The 23,029-nt window shown below is 51.8% G+C and overlaps 1 protein-coding gene and 1 pseudogene across 4 annotated transcripts in view; one reads left to right on the top strand and one right to left on the bottom strand.

The window, feature by feature from the left end:
* Positions 1-1,843: 1,843 nt before the first annotated feature.
* Positions 1,844-23,029, top strand: part of LOC128111946 (homeobox protein goosecoid-2-like) — a 40,440-nt gene continuing 19,254 nt past the window's right edge. The window contains exons 1-9 of one of the 4 annotated variants that reach the window (XM_052740518.1): positions 1,844-2,895; positions 13,607-15,361; positions 16,084-16,542; positions 16,715-16,968; positions 17,819-18,114; positions 18,585-18,660; positions 18,933-19,380; positions 21,867-21,996; positions 22,109-22,192. In XM_052740518.1, the coding sequence (XP_052596478.1) occupies positions 16,293-16,542; positions 16,715-16,968; positions 17,819-17,920 (606 nt within the window). In that variant the 5' untranslated portion in view covers positions 1,844-2,895; positions 13,607-15,361; positions 16,084-16,292 and the 3' untranslated portion in view covers positions 17,921-18,114; positions 18,585-18,660; positions 18,933-19,380; positions 21,867-21,996; positions 22,109-22,192. Of the gene's footprint in view, positions 2,941-10,945; positions 11,731-12,507; positions 12,616-13,606; positions 15,362-16,083; positions 16,543-16,714; positions 16,969-17,818; positions 18,115-18,584; positions 18,661-18,932; positions 19,381-21,866; positions 21,997-22,108; positions 22,193-23,029 lie in introns of those variants that run through there. The other 3 variants (XM_052740520.1, XM_052740521.1, XM_052740519.1) reach the window with 3 other exon arrangements.
* Positions 19,387-21,867, bottom strand: LOC128111945 (testis-specific serine/threonine-protein kinase 1-like; annotated as a pseudogene).

The following is a 23,029-nucleotide window of genomic DNA, read 5'->3' as shown; positions in this document are numbered from 1 at the left end:
TTCTGACTAAAGTTATATTGGGGGGGGGTGGCAGGGAATTTGATGTCAGCCTAGATAGACATATAGATAGATAGATAGATAGATAGATAGATAGATAGATAGAGCATTCATTCATAATTCTAACCCACTGCCAGGGTTGAAAACAAGGCTCAGCTTGCATAGGTACCACCCAGATGTGTGCCCAACAGTACCACTTGTATCCTAAGCCAGGGTTGTGGTGTGAATGTTGGTCTCATCGGACCTACCCACTATAACATGTTTGAATGAATATGTTCGAATTAATCGAGCCACAAACACTATAGAAAAACACACCTCGTATATTCTTTTCCCCCCTTGCCATTGTAGAGCGCCTCCTTCTGGCACACAGGACTCCTTCCTTTCCAGGGGGCTTTCAACACAGCAGGTCGGTGATTTCCTGCTACCTGCCAGCCATGGAACTCTGGGCAGATTGCTAAATTCTGCGCCCCAGACTCCTAACCAACTGTTCAACGCTTCACAGAGCACCAAGACAGTGGTGGAAGACAGGTTTTTGAAGAATGATTCTATTATTATTATTATTATTATTATTATTATTATTATTATTATCATTATCATCATTCAGTCTTTTGACATGATGTTTTGGTCGGTGATGGACCACGGACATAGGCTGTCTCATAAGATAATAGCAGCTGACAATTTCTTATCTTCTAGTGACATGGTAACTGTTCACACATCAGAGGACGTTACTCATCTATTTGTGGGGCTCTACTGTAAACAAACCTACTCTGTTAGCAGTCATAAAAGTATAGCATACACAATTATAGACAGCATGCTGTACCCGACAAGGACAATGAATGACGAATCTACTGGCTGACGTATTTACTGTACTGCACTATCATTGTTTCAGAGTGCATTCCTGCATGTATGAGAAACATTTACTGAAGCTAGAGACGCAGCCTGCCTGTCTAGTATGTGTGAGGCCCAGAATGCCATCCGCGGGACTCTTAAAACATTTTTTTTTTTTTTTTTTTTTTACTGTACATCAGCTTGCTGTTAGACTTTGGCGTCCAAATACATCTCACGTTGCCCACTCTGGGAATTGCATGAGGCTACGTGGAGTGGCGACCTACTGTGGTATCAGTGAAGCTGATACCCACCACAGAACCTCTTAGCATTATCAGAATGTGTTCCCTGTGTGATGGGACACGGCTGTACTTTTAGAGAAGCGGGCGTGGGTAGGGATGGTAGGCCGACAAATGCCGGCCAACCCAGCACAGTGCAAGTCCCACCGTGAATTACTTCGCTCGCTTCTGAGGACACATCTGGCCGTGACCCTGCAGATGTTAGGATCCTGGTCTCGGCACGCCCCCTTGTGGCCCATTGGAAGAACGGCTTTCCGCGGTGACCGTGACGCCTCCCTCTGCCCGCAAAGCTGCAGGACCAGGTCCTTTCCGCCCACGAGCCCAGGGACGGAGATGGCCACGTGGGCGTTCCGCCTGGTGTCGGTGAGGCCGGTCTGGCTGACTTGTTGCGCCCCTCCCACGGTGTCCAAAGGCGCCGCCCGACACCGCTAGGGTGTCAATCCCGTCAACAGTCATCACTGCCTACATCTGCTACTGGAGTCTGTCTGCATGGACGTCCTCCGCCTTCAGGGTTCCGGGACCGCCAGGGCATGCTGGAAGAAGCAGGTTTTGTCTCTTTGGAGTTATATTGGTTGTTCATCATTTTGGAAAATCATTTTCCCTTGGTGATATTTAACCTGTATTTTAAAATCTTTCTTTCTTTCTTTTTTTTTTTTTTTTTTTTTTTTTTTTTTTTTTTTTTTTTTTTTTTTTTTGAGACAGGGTTTCTCTGTGTAGCTTGGAACCTGTCCTGGATGTTGCTCTGTAGCCCAGGCTGGCCTCGAACTCACAGAGATCCGCCTGGCTCTGCCTCCCGAGTGCTGGGATTAAAGGCATGCGCCACCACTGCCCGGCTTGTATTTTAAAATCTTAATTTGCATGTAGACAGAGAGCCTTTTCTTTTATATCTCTCCTGACGTAGAATAAACAGGCACACCTGTCTTTACCAGGCCCATGGTGAGTGGAGTCTTATTCACAAAATAGAAGGACTATTTCATTGGAAATTACCTTTCATTTCCAATTCATGCTAGAACATTGTATTAAGTTCTCTGGGAGGTCTGATGACATTGCTGTGAACTTTTATTTCAGGAGGTGAGAAGGGCTACTCAGAATAACTCACTGTAAAAAGGGATATAATGTAGCCCCAAAGTAACAGGAGGACAAGCACGGTGGTCCACAGGGATAAAGATCTGACCCGTCTTTCCCAGATTTTCCTCTCTTGTGGTAGAGGCCATCGGCGGGCTGTGGCTTCCCTTCCCTGTCACACTGAGCATGCGCCTCACCTTCGCATTGAGCATGCGCCTCACCTCCCATTAAGAGAGCGGGTTTATAAACAGGAGGTAAGAGTCAAGCTGCATTTGGAGGGACAGAGATGAATGGGTTCTCCGAGCGACAGAATGGCTAGGATATCTGCTGAGCCCCTGGGGGAGTCTGCACATGCAAGGACGGAGGATGGAAAAAAAGTCTCACCCGTGACTGCATCCCGCTGGAGACCAGGAAAACTGGCGGTGTCATTCAGTTCAAGTCCCAAGGCTTGTGCACCACGGGAGCCCATGGAGGAGAGGAGGAGGATGCATCAGCTGAAGCAGGGATGTATAGGAACGGGTGACTTCTTCCATCACGCCGCCGTCTGCTCTGTTCAGGTCCTCCACGACGATGGGATCACGCTGGGGAGTGCAATCAACTTTCCTGATTTTCAGCGCTGCTCTTCCCTGCTTCCAAAGCCCGTGTGCTCGAGCAGTGGTTCTCCACCTTCCTCCCGCTGTGACCCTTTCATACAGTTCCTCATGTTGTGGTGAGCCCGCAACTATAAAATTATTTTCATTGCTACTTCATAACTGTAAGTTTTGCAACTATTATGAACCGTAATGTAAATATCTGATATGCAGGATGGTCTTAGGAGACCCCTGTGAAAGGGGTTGTTCAACACCCAAAGGGGTTTCCACCCACAGGTTGAGAAGCCCTGTGTTAGAGGCTTCGTTCGTCCTTAGCCTGGCAATTTTGGGAGGCGACAGAATCTTTTAAGAGGAGGAACCTCAAGCTGGTGGTGGCTCACACCTTTAATCCCAGCACTTTGGAGGCAGAGGCAGGCTGACTACTGAGTTCGAGGCCAGTTGGTCTACAGAGCAAGTTCCAGGTTAGCTAGAGAAACACTAACACACACACACACACACACACACACACACACACACACACACACACACACTCACACTCACACACACTCACACACAAGCAAAGAACAACAACAACAAAAGAACTTAGTGGGGAATCTTAGGCAGTTGTAGGTGTGTATTTTCCTTTTCTCTTGTTTCCAGGAATGAGGTCATCAGGATTCCCCGGCTGACCGTGTGCTCCCAACATGGTGTGTTGCCCCACCATAACCCAAAAGTAACAGGGCCGGCCGACTGACCTTGACTGAAACCTCTGAACTATGGCTCCAAATAAGCCCCTCCTCTTTTTTAAGGGCATGTCTCCGGTGTTTTGTTACAGTCACAGTCCATCATTTAGAATGCTAGTCTCCTAAAAACCCCTTATGGATACACCCAGCCATAGTCTATCTTGAGAACCCCACAGGCTTAAGAGTTGAAACATAAAATTGGTCCTCAGTTTGGAAACCTCATCTGTGGCCCCACCTCTGCCCTCAGAATTGCCCTGTGACTGAGCCTCTGGTTATTCATCTGGTGACCAGCAGCTGAAGGCTTTGAGTACTGATGTCCTCGTCAGGCGATTGTGTGGAGGGCTCCACATCCTGCCTCACACTTCTTCTTCTTCTTCTTCTTCTTCTTCTTCTTCTTCTTCTTCTTCTTCTTCTTCTTCTTCTTCTTCTTCTTCTTCTTCTTCTTCATTATTATTATTTTTTTTATAAATTTTTAAGATTTGTTTATTATGTATATAGCATGCATGACCAGAAGAGGGTACCAGATCTCATTACAGATGGTTGTGAGCCACCATGTGGTTACTGGGAATTGAACTCAGGACCTCTGGAAGAGCAGTCAGTGCTCTTAACCTCTGAGCCATCTCTCCAGCCCCATGCCTCACACTTCTAAGGTATGTGCTGCCCATCCAGGAGCCAGCTCCTCCATTGACCCATGTGGAAGCCCCTCCTCACCTACTGCTAACTCCCATGGTCTTTTATCTCTTTCTCAGACCTATGTGCTGGGCTACCTGTGTCCAAGCCTGTAGGGTAGCCAATCCCAACAACAGCCATTCCCGGTGCTCTTTGTCAAGATGATCTTAGCAACGTCTGAGTTATAGGGTCAGCCTTCATGGCAGGCGCTGCATGGGTGGAGCATCCCTGGGGGAGAGCTGATGCTCCTTCAGGGCTGTGAGAGCTAGCACAGCATTTGCTCAAGGCCTTTGAAGGGAGCGCACTGCTCACCCGGAGGCCTGCTGTGCGGAGATTTTCTACAGCTTTCACCATGTTGTGTGGTAGCTGCTGTTAGTCAGGGTTTGGACTAACTTGCCAGCTGCTGAGAAAAAACCGTCTGCAGAGTGACAGAATGGGCCAGGGGCTTCTGTTTAATGACGTCATGAGTAGGAGAACTGGTCTCGACTAATACAGATGTTTCTGTCTTGCCCAAGGGACCAGGGTTCCACACGCGTTTGTGCACTTGGCTGAGAGCAATATGTCTGTCTGCCCCCAGAGAGCCTTTCAGCAGGGAAAAGCATCTAAGTTTGATCCTCAGGACCCATGAAAAAGCCCAGATGGTGACATGCACGTGTAGTCCCAATACTCCCACAGTGAGACAGATGGCAGAGAGAGAGAGAGAGAGAGATCTAGCCAGAACCTGCAGAGCGGCAGAAATAAGAGAGACCCTGCTTCAACAAGGTGGAGGGTGGGGCTTGACTCCTGAAACCTGTCCCCTGACCTCCACACTCATGCCATGGCAAGTGTGTCTGCACACGAAAGAACATTTAAAATGCCTCTAAAAGACAGACAGGCAGAAAGAAAGAAAGAAAGAAAGAAAGAAAGAAAGAAAGAAAGAAAGAAAGAAAGAAAGAAAGAAAGAAGAAAGGAAGAAAGAAGGAAAGAAAGAAAGAAAGGGAAAAAGAAACGAAGGAAGGAGGAAATAAGTAAATAAGTAAATAAATAAATAAGTAAATAAGCAAATAAATAAATAAATAAATAAGTAAATAAATAACTGCAAGCCTTTCAGAGCTTTTCCTAAATGGAAAACACCCCCACCAGAAGAGCTCAGCATGGCACAGCTCCTTAGGATTCTAAGCAACCCCTTGTGCCTGGTTGAATTGAACATATAGAGCAACAGGACCATTGCCTGTTCCCTTCTCCTCTCCTCCCCAACCAGAAACTTCTTGAGGGGTAAAAAAAAAAAAAGCCGCCTTTCTGGGAATCTCCATCGTACGTCTTCTTTGGAAACATCAGGCACTGTAGAGACACTCCCAGGCCAGTTCTGCCCCACGCTCTGAGAGCAGGCGTCGTCGGATGGGAACAGGTCACTTGACCACCTTCCCCTCCATCGTGAAACCGATTGTTTCTCAGAACCAGATCTCAGCTCTGCCGTAGAATCTTGATTCTCAGAGGGTTTGGGATACTCCCGGATTCCTGCCTAGAGGCCAATGAAAGCCTCCGTGTACAGGGTGGGGTCCTTCCTGCTCCTGCAGAACTCGGGATGCACTGAGGGGCCTGTGACATGCCCATCGAGGCTCTCAGCTCTGGTTTCTTGTCTGGGAACCTTCAAGGGCTCCTATGTGGATGTAGATGCCAATATCCATTGCCACCTTCTGTGCTATAACTCAGTGATTTTGGACCTAGCCTCGCTTACCAATGACTTCCCTGAGTTGTAACCCTCAAGAATGCCATGAGGGTCACTAGATCCACTCAGTGTCCAGGTCATGCTAGCGACTCCCCAACCTCCAGCCTCTCTCCAGGCAATAGCCAAGCTCTCTCTCATCATGGTCCTCTTTGCTTGCTGCGGCCTTCCGTCCACACACCAGTGACCCAGCCTTGCATTGCAACCACCACCTCAAACCCCAGCTCTCCTATCATTTGTTGCCCAGAAGACCTTGGGACCTTCATGACCATGACATTGGAATAGAGTCTTGGAGCTACAGCGGAATGTACCATCCTTTTGCCTAGACTTCCGGTCCCTCTCCAGTAGGAGCTCATAGCTACTATGTATAGTTCTGTCCATACATCAGGGAGTCCCCTTTCACATCCTGGGGAGGTCTTTGCAGCCAGCCTCTCCCTCTGACCCACATAAAATTTCCCACAATGAATCTCCCTTATGCTACTGCACAGTGAACCCTTGGGAGATGGCACTCCTGGGGCTCCGGTATGGGTGACAAGGAATACACCTGCTGCCCTATGTTCTTGAACCTGAATAGGGGACATGTCATCTTTTCTTTATCTTTCCCAGCTGTGCCCATCAGCTATGGCATGCAGAGGCCCGCTCCTTACACTTCGAGGTTCAGATGGTTTGGGGGGAAGGAATCAAGCCCCAGAAGGGACTTCCCCTTATACAAGGAACAACGCACCCCTTCTTTGTTATGGTTTGGACCTCAAGTGTCCCCGACAGACCCAAGTCTTGATGCCTGGTCCCCGGCTCGTGGTGCTGTTCTGAAGGTTCAGGAGCCTTTGAGAAGCAGGGCCTGGCTGGGCGGTGGTGGCACACGCCTTTCGTCCCAGCACTCAGGAGGCAGTAACAGCTGGATCTCTGAGTTCGAGGCCAGCCTGATCTATAGAGTGAGTTCCTAGACAGCCAGGGCTACCTAGAGAAACCCTGTCTCAAAAACAAACAAACAAAAACAAAACAAATAAAGAAGTGGAGCCTGGCCTTTAAACGGTGGGGTGGAAGCAGGTCTTCAGAACTGAACCTTTGAAAGTTATACCTGTTTTGGGTTGTGATCTGTATTCTCTGTCCCCCAGCCTGCCACCGTGTGAGCAAGAAGCTGCCATAGACCAAGGTCCTCCACACAGCTTTCCCCACTCTGACTGTTGGGAACCCCAGCCATCACCCATCCTTCTCCCTAAGTTATTTTATCACAGCAATGAGAAAAGGAACAGATGCACACCTAACGCCAGGGTGTCACGTGCCTCCTCCCACCTCCGAGAGGAGACGGGGGCCTCTTCCAGAGATGGAACACTTCTATGTTAGACTCAGAAGGGAGGAATTTGTATCGGCCGTTGGGATAATTGTAGTTTTTGCTCTGAAATCACATTTCCTGACCTGCGACATTGCCTTGACATCTGTAAAACCAGGAAACTGGTGAAGTCTCCTGGTGTAGAAGAAATTCTAAACGGTTTTATTAAATAAGAAACACAGAGCCAAATACAGAGTTAAAAGCCCAAGAGATCCGAGCACTAGCGAAGAGCCAAGACCACCTTATCTTACCACTCACTGCCATCCTTCCCCTGAGAGAGAGACCTTCTTCCTGTGTGTCTTGAGTTTTATTGCTTTCCTGTTCTGCCTTTTCATTGGCTCTAAGCCCAGCCACATGACCTCCTCATCACTGCCTGTCTATACAGACCTCCAGGTCTCTATGGCTGGTACTGGCATTAAGGGCGTGTGTCACCACGCTTGGTGTCCTTGACCACACAGAGACTCTGCCTGCCATGTGATCAGATTAAGGGCATGGGCTACTACCACCTGACTTCTATTCCTGGCTCACTAATGACCTCTGATCTCCAGGCAAACTTTATTTATTAACATACAAATAAAATCACATTTCAGCACAATGAAAATATCACCACATCCTGGCATCTTAAAAACTGGACCTGTGAAATTGGCGTGCCCTAATAAATGGCAAGCCAAAGGCCCAAGGGCATGTACATGTCATTAGACACCCCAAACTTGCCCACAGAGGTACCCTGAGCACCGTGGAGGTTCCCTACTACACCCTGTCCTGTGTTCCATACTCCATTCCAAATTCTTCTGAGATCACCTCTTCTTTAGATTTATCTGTTTATTTTGCGGTACTGTGGGTGTGAGCCCAGGGCCTTCTGCAATGCCAAACAAGTACTCCACTGAACAGAACCCCTGGTCCCCTTTTACTTTTTATTTTGAGACAACATCTCACAAGGTTGGCAAAGCTGGTTTTGGACTCACTCTGTAGCCCAAGCTGGCCCTGAACCTCTCTGATCTAACCTAAGTCTCCTCAGTAGCTGGGATTACAAGCCTGGGCCACTGGGCGAAGCTAGCCATTCCGTTTAATACATTACCTGCACCTGCAACAGCCCCTCAAGGTTTGACATAAGACCCCGATAGTTTGCAAAATAGTGAGAGAGAAAGGGGGGTCCCACAGAGCCAGACACCCAAAGAGGCAATGACTTCCTTAAAGCCATGGGTCAGATGGAAAAACACAGGTTGCCCAAATCAGAACACTTGGTATCTAAAAGCAGTCCTTCTTCAAGTGGGTAGAAGTCACCTGGGGGTCACACACAGTAACATAATCTTCTAATCCCCAAAACCCAGCATGGGGGGACTGCTGTGCTAGATACGGTCCATGCTCCATCAGACATCGGGGACCCCTTCCTAGTTTTTATGACTCACTGGTTTTTATGGCTCACTGGCCTCCTATAACCAGAAAGGGCATCCTCTGGCCACTGGCTGATAGTGAAGTCTGCTCTTTTGCCAGAGCTGAAGTAAACAATGATAAAATTTGCATGACGTAAACCATAGCCTTCAAAGCCATGCCTCTGACCACTCACTTCTTTCAGACAGCCCCCACCTCCTGGTTCTATCACTTCTCAATAACGCCATGACACGATCAATCTATCAATGGGTAAATCCATTGATTGTCAGAGCCTTCAAGATCCAATCCCCTGGGCTGGAGAGATGGCTCAGAGGTTAAGAGCACTGGCTGCTCTTCCAGAGGTCCTGAGTTCGATTCCCAGCAACCACATGGTGGCTCACAGCCATCTATAGTGGGGTCTGATGCCCTCTTCTGGAGTGCAGGTGTACATGCAGATAGAGCATTCATACACATAAAATAAATAAATAGATCTTTAAAAAATCCAATCACCTATCAATAATAGCGTCACCAGCTACGGGCCAACCCTCTAACACATGAGTAGCTGGAGGTAGGTTTCAGAGAGAGTCTATGCATAAGAAGGGGCAGGGGTGTGCTTTTAAAAAGGTGGACATTTTCAGGGTGATTGAAGGACACAAGGTGGTAATAAAAAGCACCTGTTGGGGCTGGAGAAGGCTCAGAGCCCACACCGCCCTTCTAGAGGACCCAAGTTTGAGTCCCGGCATCCGTATCAGCTGATTCCCAAACATCTGTAACTCCAGCTGCAGGGATATCCAACCTCTGGCCTCTCTGGGCGCCTACACTCATGTGCACACACCAGACACACAGACATAATTAAAAGTCATTATAAAATTTTTTTTTTAAAAGTAACTGCCGCACTCGAGTCCAGAACAAGAGTGTAAAAAGTTGAGTTTTCACACTTTGGCTTATGCCCACCCATACTGAAAGGACCATGAAGAGTAGCTTTTCCGTGTGGCCCAGGGAAGCAGCTGCTGTGTAGGGCCAGTGTGACTCAGCCCAGCAGAGTGAAGGCAACTCTGCTTTGTGTTTCCTGGTTTGGGAGGGACGCTGTTTGGGTTGATGAAAACTGTCCCGCTTGTCTCTGTCCTTCAGGAAGTGTGCCGGCAAGGCACCAAGCAGTGTGTTCCCAGCTTCCCCGTTCTGGGCCTGGGAGGGGAATGCTGCCCCCTGAAGAATGCTTGGGGCCCGCTGGAGCCAGGTCAGGTGGAAGCCCAAGTGCCAAGCAGTCATTTCAAGAGATTGATGGAGGGGGCGTGTGTCCTGGGGGAGGCTAAGGCCTGGTATAGTTCCATTGCTCTTATTTACAGCCCACCCCTGGGCATCCATCACCCACTGACAGCTCACCATAAACTGATGACTGTGGCCTTCCTGCCCAGCCCTTAGCTGGAGCCATGCTAGCCTCAGAGTCACAGACAAGTGGAGGCATGGAGAAGGAGGTGACAGAGCGTGTCCTGACCCCTATGAGCTCATTAGCTAGAGAGAAGGTGTATGTACACATGCTTGCACCCCTAAATGTTTTTATAGCCAACATTTGTGAGATAAACATAGCACAGATAACTTGATTCTTCGTTTAGTACAGGAGAAAGAAGCACACTTAATCTGAGCAGTAAGTAACCCAAGCAGTTGTTTGAAGCTGCTTTGGGGAGAAGGCATCAGAGAGTCTTTGCTGTCTTGGTTAGTTGGTTAGTTGGCTGGCTTTTACTGTGTGTGTGTAAGAGTATGTATGTATTTGGCTGGGCAGCAGCGCACATCTTTAATCCCAGTACTCAGGAGGCAGAGGCAGGTAGATCTATGTGAGTTCGAGGCTAGCCTGGTCTACAGAGCAAGTTCCAGGACAGCCAGGGCTACACAGTGAAATCCTGTCTTAAAACAACAACAAAAAAGAGTATATATATATATATGTCTATGTGTGTATGTCTTTGTGTTTGTATGTATGTATAAGAGAATGTGTGTGTATGTGAGTCTGTGAATTTATGTGTGTTTGTGTATATATGTGTATGTGAATACGTGTGTTTGTATTGTGTGCATGTATATGTGTATCTGTGTGTGAGTGTGTCTATGCATCTGTGCATGTGTGTGTGAGTGTGTGTGTGTGTGTGTGTCTGTGCATGCATGAGAGAGAGTACATATTTGTGTGTTTCTACAGACAGCAGGTATACTAGTGCATTGGTTCTCAATGTGTGGGTCACGACCTCTTTGGGGTTGTCACATATCAGATACCCCGCATATCAAATATTTACATTACAATTCACAACAGTAGCAAAATTACAGTTGTGAAGTAGCAACAAAATAATTTTATGGTTGCGGGGGCGGGGGGGGGGGGGGAGGTCACCACAACATGAGGAACTGTATTAAAGGGTCACAGCAGCATTAGGAAGGTTGAGAACCGCTGTACTAGTGGAATCCAGTCCAATATGGCTGCACGTATATTTCCTGTGTTTAGTCAGCACAGCGGATGGGCAATACTCCAGGGGCTAAGAGATAGGGAATGCCCACATGGTCACTCAGTCCCAAGCGTATCCCAGCGGGACCCCTGGCTAGGAGCAGCTGCCCCCACTGTGGCTGGAGTGTGTGAGGACCAGGATTTGGAGTCAGAAGTCTAGGTGAGGGTCCCCAGTGAGACCCTTCCTTTATTGATGGCAGGTCTTTGTCCTATCTTGTCAGTGGAAAGGGTGCCAATCAAATGACCCGACACAGAGCTGAAGGGCTGAAAACCCCAGGTGCTCCTGGGAGGCGGCCGCAAATCTCCGCTTCGGGGCCCCTGAGGTACAGTGTAGGCCTGGGACTTGGACAGATGGTTTCCATGGAGGACAAACAAACCTCTACGTGCCCCAGAAGACACAGCCGTGATACGTCAACACCTTAATGGTCTAGAGAACACATCCTCACCAATGCTGCGTTTGCCCTAACGCATCCATCTTGTGTGGTCAAGAGATACAGCTCACGGTCTGTCCTCAGAGAGCTTACCTTTGACATACCAGATTCTCTCTCCCTTCCTCCTCCCACCGGGTAAACCTCCGTGGAACGCGTCTGGCCAGGGAAGGCAGCTGGTACAATGACCCCCGTCCCTAAGTGACCAAAATGCAGCAGGAGAGACGACAGCCACTGTGACCACTTGGTGAGAAAAATACAAGGACCCCCAGAGAAGTGTTTCTGTTCATTGCCAAGTGACAAACTGCCTTCAAATGTCAGGGTTTAAAATAGCAGTGCTCACTGAGGCTGTCGCGTCACTGCGGGTCAGGGTGCAGAGAAGGCACGGGGCGGGGCGGGGTGGGGGGGACGACACGACAATCTGTCCGTGCCATCGGGTACATCCTCTCCCCGTGGCCAGGACTGCCTCGTGCGTCCCCATGGCGAGAGGCAGAGAGAAGAAGGGTTGTCCTTCTGAACTCAGCTCAGGAGTCACAGGCAGGGCTTCATCACCAGTCCCCCACGGAAGGGACACAGACTCCACCTCTGGATCGGGACCATCCTGCAGGCTGGGTTGAGCGTATGGGAGGGGCCAGTTTGGAAGACCCAGCCCGCTCTGTTAGGAGAATGGGATGGAGGCATCCAGAGAGACGTTCTAGGAGAGGCGACGCTTGGCCTGCATCTTGAGGACTGGAGAAATGAGATGTGAGAAGGGGAAAGGAAAAGATTCCCGGGGGGTGGGGGGGGGTGGGGGGGTGAGGGCGGGGCAGCATCCCCACAGGCCAGGAGGCTGAAGAGGCAGGGAAAGCGAGCCAGCACAGGCAGTTTCCTGAGGTGGGGAGGAACGTGTGTGCAGCGGGGGCCGAGGTGGGGATGCAGCTGCAGGGTCAGGGAGCTTAACCCGGAAATGTTCCTGGGCCCACTGGCTGCCAGCGCCTCTGAGAACTAAAGGAAATGAGCTCTTAGGTGTTTCCACGCCATTTGGGGGACCTGGATTAAAGTCTTCGGTTAAAGTGATCTAAAGGGTCTCTTCCTGCCCGCGCATCTGTGGAAGCAGAACGGACTGAACTACATTCCCCAGGAGGCTCATGTGGTAAGGGGGTGCCTTGGGGAAATGGTTAGCCCCTGAGGACTCAGACCTAATCCCTTGGTGGAGTCATCATGGGATGGTGCTGGGAGATGGTGAAAGCAGGAGGTAGGGACTAGGACCCGGGTCCTTGGAGTTGTACCCTGGGATGATGCACCTTGTCCTGGGCCCCTTCCTCCTTCTCTGTACATCCTAGCCACCACGAGTATTATTCTATTTAGCTTTGCTCTGCCAAACTCTCTCATTGGCCACAGCGATCAAACAAGCTGACTGTTTGTTAGGGTTTCTGTTGCTGCGATGAAACACCATGACCAAAAGCAGGCTGGGGAGGAAAGGGTTTATTGGGCTTATACTTCCACATCTCTGTTCATCACTGAAGGAAGTCAGGACAGGAACTCACACCAGGCAGGGACCAGGAGCTGATGCAGCGGCCATGAAGGGCTGCTGCTCTGTCGTCTTACTCTGCAAATGGGATTAAGCTGAGGACTTGGAGAGAGGGGCTGTTCCTGAGGTATTCCACTGGGTCCACCAGAGTCACAATGACTCTGACAAGAAGAGGGGTGAAAAGTCAGAATGAGGTGCCCGTGAGAAAGCTTCATCCCAGTATTGTGGGATTTGCTGATGATGGGAAGAGGAGGGCATGAGCCACAGGCCCTGGGTGACTTCTAGAAGCTGGAGAAGTCCAAGGCAGCCAGGAATGACGGCGCACATCTGTGCTCCCAGCTCCTGGACTGAGGTCAGCCCTAAGTTAGCAAAGGTCAAAAACAAAAAATAAAAGAGCAAAGGACTGTGTTGTTTTAAAGAAACTTCAGAATAAAATGCAGCTAGTGGACACCTTGATTCCAACCAAAGAGACCTGCAAAGTCACATTGCATGTCTGTGGCAGCTTGATACAACAGCCATGGAAACTAAGGTGTCTGAATATCTTTGGGATTCCAGTGATTTTTTAATTTAAATATGATTACATCATTTTTTCCTTTCCTTTTTCTTCCTCCAGCTCTTCTAATGCACCTCCTTGCAACTTATAGAAGAAGGGTTTTGTGTGCTTACATTTCTAGAGGGATAAGAGTTCATCCCCATCACAGTGGGGAAGCTTGGCAGAGGGAGGGCATCATGGCTGCAGCAGCAAGCTGAGAACTCACATTTCAAACCACAAGCATGAAGCAGAAAGTGAATTGAGAATAGCCTGGCTTTTTTTTTCCCAATTCATTTAACTTTATCTTATGTGCATTGCCATGAAGATGACTGATCCCAGGTTATGGGAGTTCCAGACAATTAGCCGACATGTAGGCGCTGGGAACTGAACCCACGACCTCTGGAAGAGCAGCCAGTGCTCTCAACTGCTGAGCCATCTCTCCAGCATGGCTTTTAAAGCCCAAAGCCCAACCCCAGTGACACACTTCCTCTAGCAAGCCGTCCCTCCTAAACCTCCCCAAACAGCACCGCCAACTGGGGACCAAGTCTTCGAACGTCCAAGCCTGTGGAGGCATCTCGTTCAAACCACAGTGATGCAAGTATCTGAGTCCCTTCTGTTTCTGTAAGCAACCTCTGCAACTAGACTTCAGCAGGAGTCTTACGCTGGCTGTCATTGGTTCTCTGCTTGGGGGGGGGGGTGGCCATTTATCTTTATCTCAGGAAGAGTGTCACATGACACTATAACACGATGAAAGTGGCATTGCCCCAATCAGCTCCAGGCAAGTTCAGAAGACACAGATGAGCCACAGACCCAAATGACGGCTACCTGCACAAGGCCTGGCTCCCTCACGGTGGTCCTGAGTGGCAGCATTGAGGGAGAAGTCCCCAAGGACACAGCTTCTGAAGAGCACCATGCCATCTTCCTACATGAAGAGAAACACAAGAGAAAGCAGGCAAGGCCACGGGCAGTGAAGGAGGAAGATACATCAGACATCACAGAGGCCTTTTTGCCCCTGGCCTTGCTGTCCCATTCTCAGAAGAACTCCAATCTCGGTGGTAGTAGTTGGCTACATCGTACCCCTGAGCACTGGAGTGGGCTTAGACACAGGTGTTCTATATCATTCTACATGAAGGTCTGGTAGACAAGGTTTCTACATCCAAAGGGTCACATGGGAGGTCTGGGGCTGTGGCAGCCATTCTGTAACCACGAGGCAGGCTGAATGGTCACGCACAGAGCTAGTGATGCTATCCCTGAGCCTCTCAGATGAACACACTCTGAGACTTGCGACAGGGATGAGCCAGCAAGGTCCACCACTTTAAGTCCATAGCATCCTCACTGCTACTAGAGCAGTCAGCAGAGGAACCTAAAGAAGGGCTTGGTAATGGAAGAAGGGGGAGCGGGTTTGCTGCCTGCAATGGCGGCTAATGTTCCTGGGTCCTCACCCCTGCCTCCAGTGTAGTTCTGGACACCTCACACCTACTAACTGCTTAAACCCTAAGGACACATCCTTTTTTTTGTTTTTTGTTTTTTTTGTTTTTTGTTTTTGTTTTTTTTAACAGAGTCTCACTGCCTCTGTCTCTCAAAGGCTGGAATCATACCAGGCCTTTGTTTTTTTATTTTGGTTTGTTTAAGACAGATCTCACCAGACTGGCCTTCCTCTCCCAGCAATCCTCTTGCCTCAGCCACTGGAGCCCTGAGATCCTGCTATTACAAACTGCCTCTCCGTTCTCAACACTTGCCCCTTAAGGCCGACTCTTGATAGTTGACAGTATCATGACACTGGACAACCCAAGAGGAGCCTTTGGAATGTCACACAGCCAGGAGAGCTTAGGAAAGGTGAGGCGGTCTATTGCGCTGTCCTGTGAGACACACAACGTATTTTCAAAGATCAAAAGCAAAGTGCCTAAGCAAAGTGCTGGAGGTCCAAAGCTTCGTAATTGACGATGGCCTAAGTTAGGCCAAGTGGTGGTCTCTGGTGGGAAGAATAGTGGACAGGGGTTATATTGTAGGCAGAGCAGAACAGCCGGGCGGAGAGTAGCGGAGGAGCATGTGAGACCGCTCTTAGGCACTGTGGTGTGAGGGGGATATTGATGTTGGAGGGAGTTGGGGCAATGGCATCAGGTCTTTTAAGATAGGAGGTAACAAGAGGATCGGCCTTAGACGGCATTAGAAAAACCTTCTAGACCCTGGAAAGACCGCACAGAATTGGTGGCTCTCCCAGCATTCGGGAGACAAGAAGCGGATGAATCTCTGAGTTGGGGGTCAGCCTCAACTTCCCACCGTGGAGGTTCAGACCTGGGCTCCAAAGTGAGCAAGTGCTGTGAAGTGGGATCACCTGATTGCCAAGGGTGCTGGGCTCATTCAAAGTAGGGGAGGGAGAAATTTGGATTCCAGGAATCTGCTTCACTTTCATGGGTGGCTACAGAACAAGGAAAGCCAGGGCAGAGCGGTGGCAGGGACTCTGGGCTCAGAGGTCTCCAGGATCCTGGCATCTCTCCCAGCAGGCGACTGCGCCACAGGAGATAGAGTGGGCTCCTGACCACCTCCTTTCCCTCCAGCTCTGGACGTGGCCGAGCACAGGGCTCCCTCCTGACAGCGCGGCTCCCTGCACCCAGACAGTGGCTCTCCCTCCTCGGTGGCCGGGGATTAGCTCTCTGAGGACTAGCGACGGGATTAGCACGCGCGAAAGCGGCGCCCGGCCCGGGGATTACCGCACCTCCCACCCCCGACGTATATATTCGGCCGCTCGCGCCGGCGACCCGCGGGCATGGCGACTGCAGGCAGCGCGGCGAGCCGCAGGGACCCTGGACGACCCTGCCCGTTCTCCATCGAGCACATCCTCTCCAGCCTGCCTGAACGCAGGCCCGCGGCGCGGCCGCTGCAGCCCGTCGGTGGCCGGAACCCCGCTGAGCCCGACGAGCCCGAGGCGCCTGCCGCCGCTGCGCCCTGCGCCTGCTGCTGTTGCTGCGGCCCGCGAGCAGCACCCCGCGGAGTCCCGGAGCCCGCGTCCGGACCCGGTGAGTGCGAGCGGCGGGGCGGGGCGGGGCGGGGCGGGGCGGGGCGGGGCGGGGCGGGGCGGGGCGGGGCGGGGCCGGGGCCCCGGGATCTCGCAGGGCGGCCGGCGGGGCGATCTCGGCTCCAACCCTAACCCTCACCCTCTGCCTGACGCGCCCTCGCCCCGCCCCGCAGGCGTGCGGCTAGCGTGGCCGCTGAGGCTGGCACCCGCCGCTCCCTCGCCCCTGACGGCGCCGAGCGCAGGCTCGCCGGCGCTGACCGGCACGAGCGGCCCCGGCCCGCAGCGGCGCACGCGGCGCCACCGCACCATCTTCAGCGAGGAGCAGCTGCAGGCGCTCGAGGCCCTCTTCGTGCAGAACCAGGATCCCGACGTGGGCACGCGGGAGCGCTTGGCTGTCCGCATCCGCCTGCGAGAGGAGCGCGTGGAGGTGGGTGTCCGCCCGCAGCCCGGAGGCCACTCCCGCGTCACTCTTCTCTCTCAAAGACCGACCTTCCAGAGTGTGCCTCACCTCATAGCCCTCCACGCTGGAGGGAAACCCCCCCAGGATCAGTGGATGGGGGGCGCAGGACCAGTTCCCCCAGCAGGTTCTTTGAGTGTCGCCGGAACTGGGGTTAAGAGTCGTTGTCTCGGCCGGGCGGTGGTGGCGCACGCCTTTAATCCCAGCACTCGGGAGGCAGAGCCAGGCGGATCTCTGTGAGTTCGAGGCCAGCCTGGACTACCAAGTGAGTTCCAGGAAAGGCGCAAAGCTACACAGAGAAACCCTGTCTCGAAAATCCAAAAAAAAAAAAAAAAAAAAAAAAAAGAGTCGTTGTCTCTGACTTCGTCTGTCTTCCCCCTTTCCCCTGCTGATGAAAAATGCTTTCCATTCATGTCCCAGATGTAGGCAAGTTAAGAAATGTGCAAAACTAGTCAGGCACTGTGGCACACGTCTGTAATTCTAACACTCGGGGAGGTGGAGACAGGAGGATCATGAATTCATCAAAGTTGTCCTTGACACATAGCGACTCAGAAGCCAGCCTAGATTACATGGGACTATGAAACACATGGAGACAGAGAGAGATATCCTGGTTGCTAGTGGGCCAAGACTGAGGAGACTGGGAAATCTCCGTGCAGGGAGTCTAGGTCCTTTTCTGTGTGTGGATAAGGGAAGTGACGCAGGTCCATTCACCTACACCTCTGTGGTGAAGCCTACCACCCCGCTCACCTACAAGCCCTTCCGAAGTTCTTTGGGTGTGGGTCCATGGACCCTGAGCTGTCTTGGTCCCTCTCCTCCTCAGGTCTGGTTCAAGAACCGCCGGGCCAAGTGGCGACACCAAAAGCGTGCTTCGTCAGCGAGGCTCCTGTCTGGAACCAAGAAACCTCCCAAGGACAGCTGTTGACAGTGTCTGGAGTGTCTCCTGGTTTGGGCAGTGACGTGGAGCACAAGAAAGTAGGAGGGAGACAGACCTACTTGAACAGAAACTAAGAGAGGACCGCAGTCTTCCAGCTGCCCAGTGCTGAGAGAGAGGGAATCCAAGACCTCCTCACCTATGAAGGGAGGGCACATGGGGCAGGAACCAGAGATCTCCTGCAGGTAAAGAGCAGGTCAGCTTCCTCAGGCACCATTACTGCCTAAAGAGGCCCTAACTCCACCCAGGGCCCCAAATCCTCTCCAGTGGAGTCTCCCTCCCCACCTCCTGCCTGCCTCCGGGACTGGCCCCTCATCTAGTCTTCCACCTTCTAAGCCAGGCAGTGGCATCGGCACAGGTCCTCAAAGGTTCAGCACTGGACCTTGGTGTCAGGACCTGTGGAATAAGAAGGTTGGTATTTTCCAGATCCCTGAACCTGCTCCTTCATCTCAGCCTTGTGCTGATACCAAGAAATAAACAAGATCTACAAATTCCACAGAAGAGTCAGAATCCCAAGTCCGAATGTCTCAGGCTTCATTTCCACACCTATAGAGGGGCTAGCTCCCCTCCCCCTTTCCAGGGAACGGGGGGTCAGCACGTCTTAGAGAGCCCAGTTCAACAGGTCTTCATCCCAGTCCTGTGTTTCCCCCATCAGGATTAAAGCCGGTGGATGGTGGCAAGGCCTCCTGGGATTTGCTGTGGCCTCTAAGTACCACCAACTTGCTTCACAGGTGGGAGACCTTTGGCTTCTTGTCCTTGGAGGTTTCTGTACAGTGGCATCTGCCACTAGGGCGGGCAAGAGGAGATTACATTCAGGGAACATCCCACCCCACCATCTTGGGGAATTTTGTCTTCCCTTCTATAGTCATGGTCACACAGAAGTGTGTTGGGGTACACCACAGCATGAAAGCATGGCTTCCATTCCCTGCTGACCTGTGCAGTCAGCTGGAGGCAGCTAACACCCCTGCACCTGGCCTAATCTCCTTACTCTGTCTCCTCACAGGTCCTGGTGTGGTGATAATCTGTGAGAGATGTGGTCCATCCATGAAAGCTAAACTCTAGAACCAATGGCAGGAGGTCTTGGCACTGTGTAAAGATGGCTGGTTTGGAGAACACTGAGCAGGCATGTATCCCCAGCCAGAGCTGTTCTAACACTGCTAGAGACCTCCAGGATTGGCGATTCTCCTCCCCAGTCCCTTGGATGCACATGTAAGGCGCCACCAGACTCTTCTTCCTGAACTTTGGCCTTGCCTTCGAAGACTGCACTGTCTCCTTCAGACGCAGCTGTCCAGGAGGTCAGCTCACCTGCAGGCTTGGGCATTCACATTGTGCTGGGTTCCAGGCCCCTGACCTCCTCCGTTCTCCAGAATCTGAGCTCACCTGAGCTTCTGCCCTCCTCTCACCGTCACTGTCCCCTGAAGAGGCTCCTCGCAGCCCTCACCTGGCACCTGGTATTAGCAAGTGTCCAGAGGCTCCCTTCCAAGGCCTCTCCCATCTCCATTCTCTTCTTGAAAAATAATCAGTGTGTGTGTGCGTGCGTGCGTGCATGCGTGTGTGTGTGTGTGTGTGTGTGTGCGTGCGTGTGTGTGTGTGTGTGTGTGTGTGTGTGTGTGTGTGTGTGTGTGTGTGAGGCTCTGCCTCATTCCCTCCTGGCCCCTGGGCTGCAAGAGGCTCACTAGGTATGTGTCTCTGGAGGCTGTTGGGGGTGCCCTTCCTCTGTCTCAGGTTGGGCCTCGGGCCGTGCCTCTTCCCTAGGCTCCAGCTTGGTGGCAGACTTCTTATCGGCACCAGTGGGTTCAGGGGTCCATGGGGGCTCAGTGGCCCGGGAGCTTTCTCCCTCTTCGTTGATGGCTGCAGAGGACAGACCTCGTGCCTTGGGCTGCACCCAGCAGTGGCTGAGGATCTCATCAATGTTCAGCCGCCGGTTGACATCTGGCTGTAACATCTGGTAGATGAGGTCCTTGCACTCACCAGTCAGGTGTTTGGAGCGTGGAAAGTTGACGCGGTGCTCTTTCTGGATGCGTACCATCTTTTTGATGTCGGAGTCGTCATAGGGCATGGAGCCACAGACCATGATGTACAGGATCACACCCAGGCTCCAGATGTCATACACCTTGGGCTGGTAGGGGATGCCCTGCAGAACCTCGGGGGCCGCATAAGCCGCTGACCCACAGAAGGTCTTGCTGAGGACGATGCGCCCACTCCCGTCCCGCAGGCAGCGCTTGGAGAAGCCGAAGTCAGACAGCTTGATGTTGAAGTCCTTGTCAAGCAGAATGTTCTCGCACTTGAGGTCTCGGTGGACAACATCCAGATCATGGCAGTACTTGATGGCCGAGGCAAGCTGATGGAACTTCTTACGAGCATCATCCTCATGCAGGGCTCCTCGGCACTTGATGAACTCGAGGAGGTCGCCCTGGACGCCCAGCTCCATGACTATGTAGACCTTGCCCTCAGAGGTCTCAAAGATCTCGTAGGTCTTAATGATGGAACGGTGGTTGACAGTCGCCAGGATGTCCATCTCCCTAGGAAGGAATTTCTCCAGGAAGTCCGTGGGGGCTTTCTTTCGATTGATAATCTTGACTGCCACGTTGAATTTGAGGCCGCTCAGAGTAGGCAGATTTGACTTTTCCATAGGAGCCCTTGCCCAGATTGATTCCTACGATGTAACCCTTCTTCCTTAGGACCGCGGCATCGTCCATGGTGCCAGGAGCGGCCGGTGCCGCCGCCCTCTACATCCCCTCCCGACACGGGCCAGCAGGCATTGTCCTCATTCCCACTGTGGGGAGGCGTCTGGTTGGGCTGGCCTGGACTTGGAGGAGTGGAGCGCTCAGCACTGTCACCAAGTGACCAGCGAATGAAGTCATAAAGCCAGGCTGCTGGGAGTGGGGACTAGGCTGTGGGCAATGGGGCCCCTGCAAGCCAGGAAGGCCTAGAAGGAGCACCCCCTCCCCACCCACTGGAATGAAGCTGGCATTCAGGCCTGTGGTAACCCTCCCTGGCCCTCCTTCTTGCTGTGGCTTCATTGTCACCAGCGAGGCCCAAAGGGAGGTGATCCAGGTCCATTCCCAAGCCTGTTTCCTTATCAGGCCTTGGGAACTGGTCCTGTGTGTTCCTCATTTCACGAGAGCCGATTCCCTGCCCTTTCTTTGGGGTTTGAAGAAAACCTCCTGTGAGCTTGTGACCCTGGAATCAGTGGAAGCTGCCCAGGTCCAGTCAGTCCAGTGGTGGTCCCAGTCTGCTGGATGAGAGCAGTTCCATGTGTGGGGTCAGGAGTTGGCAAGGGTCTTTGGGCAGAGTGGGCAGATGAGCCACAGACCTGGTGAATAGGTGTGTGTGTGGATAGGAGGGTAGGTAGTGCTAGGGGATGTACCGAGGGTCCAGGGTAGGCAGGTGTGGAGGATAGATACAAACGTTGGTAAGATAACCAAGCAAGCAACCGCTGAGAATGGCTAAGTCAGGAAAGGAGAGAATGTCATGAGCTTTTCTCTAAATCATGGGCAGGCCTTGTACAACCCAAGTCATTTTTAAGACGGTTGCTGTTAGAGAAGCCAGTTGGCTTTGAGATGCATGTGGAGGCCCAGGGCCTTGGACCAGAGCAGGCCTCTGATGGTCTAGGGTGGGGGAATTGGGAACAGCCAGCCTGGGCCTTTCCTGGGAGGAGGGGACTGTGTTGGGCCTGGTGCTGGATGGCTCAGGGATTGATGGCCCTTAGCATTCTCCATAAGGAGCAAGCTTCTGAGTGGAGGGGTGGGGCTCACTGTACCCCCACCTTGGGTTTGTGAGTGGTGAGCAGGGATTACATGAAGCGCTGCAGCACTGCTCACCATTTGCATGCTGCTCTGTCTTGTATTTTGTGCATTAATGTTTGTTTTGCAAATGGCATCTTGTATAATCTTGGCTACTTTAGAAGTCCTGTGTTCATTTTCACATCTCACAGGAGTCTTACGCTTACAGTGAGCTGCCAAGATGTGACCCAAGGATGCTGTGTTCAGAGGGAAAGCAAGAAGGCCTCTTTCTAGTGGAGGAGGCAGGACAGAAGGCTTCCAAGAGGAAGTGACATAACCCAGGTACAGAGGAGCCCCCAGGGAGACAAGAGGGAAAAGATGATATGGGGAACAAGAATAAACCATAGATGCCACCTTGAAGTCCTGGTCCTAAAGCCCCTGAATGCCCCTACAGATGGCTGAGCCAGACTCTTCTTCCTGAACTTTGGCCTTGCCTTCGAAGACTGCACTGTCTCCTTCAGACGCAGCTGTCCAGGAGGTCAGCTCACCTGCAGGCTTGGGCATTCACATTGTGCTGGGTTCCAGGCCCCTGACCTCCTCCGTTCTCCAGAATCTGAGCTCACCTGAGCTTCTGCCCTCCTCTCACCGTCACTGTCCCCTGAAGAGGCTCCTCGCAGCCCTCACCTGGCACCTGGCATTAGCAAGTGTCCAGAGGCTCCCTTCCAAGGCCTCTCCCATCTCCATTCTCTTCTTTGAAAAATAATCAGTGTGTGTGTGCGTGCGTGCGTGCATGCGTGTGTGTGTGTGTGTGTGTGTGTGTGTGTGCGTGCGTGCGTGTGTGTGTGTGTGTGTGCGCGCGCGCGCGCGTGTGTGCGTGTGCACATGTCTGCCTGCGTGTGTGCATGTGAACCACATGTCTGCCTGCTGCTGGTAGAGATCAGAAGAAGGTATTGGAACCCCTGGAACTGGAGTTGTGTGCCACCATGTGGGTACTGGGAACTGGACCCAGATCATCCGGAAGAGCAGCAAGTGCTTTTAAAGGATGAGCTATCTCTACACCCCCCTCCACTCTCTTTTTGATGTGTCTTTTTCATCCTCGAGCTCCAATCCCCACCTCTGTTGCATATATTTCCGTCTCCAGTCCAGGCCCCCCCTGACAACACTTGGAAACCCACAGCCTCCTCACACTTGCCTTGTGTACAGTGAGCCGTTGGCCTTGTTTAAGACACATGAGTTCTTGATCGCCAGTAGCCCTCTGTCCCTCACCTAATCACACCAGGCCCATCCAGTCTCACCTCCAAACGGGTCGGTAAACCCCACTGAAACTGGCTTCTCTGCACTTAAACTTGGTTAACCTGACAAAAACTGCTGGCTC

Source organism: Peromyscus californicus, unplaced genomic scaffold, assembly GCF_007827085.1.
Source record: "Peromyscus californicus insignis strain IS unplaced genomic scaffold, ASM782708v3 Scaffold_16__1_contigs__length_79575227, whole genome shotgun sequence".
Lineage (NCBI taxonomy): Eukaryota > Metazoa > Chordata > Mammalia > Rodentia > Cricetidae > Peromyscus > Peromyscus californicus.
Note: the sequence above shows the minus strand (reverse complement) of the source record. Positions and strands in the feature narration are given on the sequence as shown.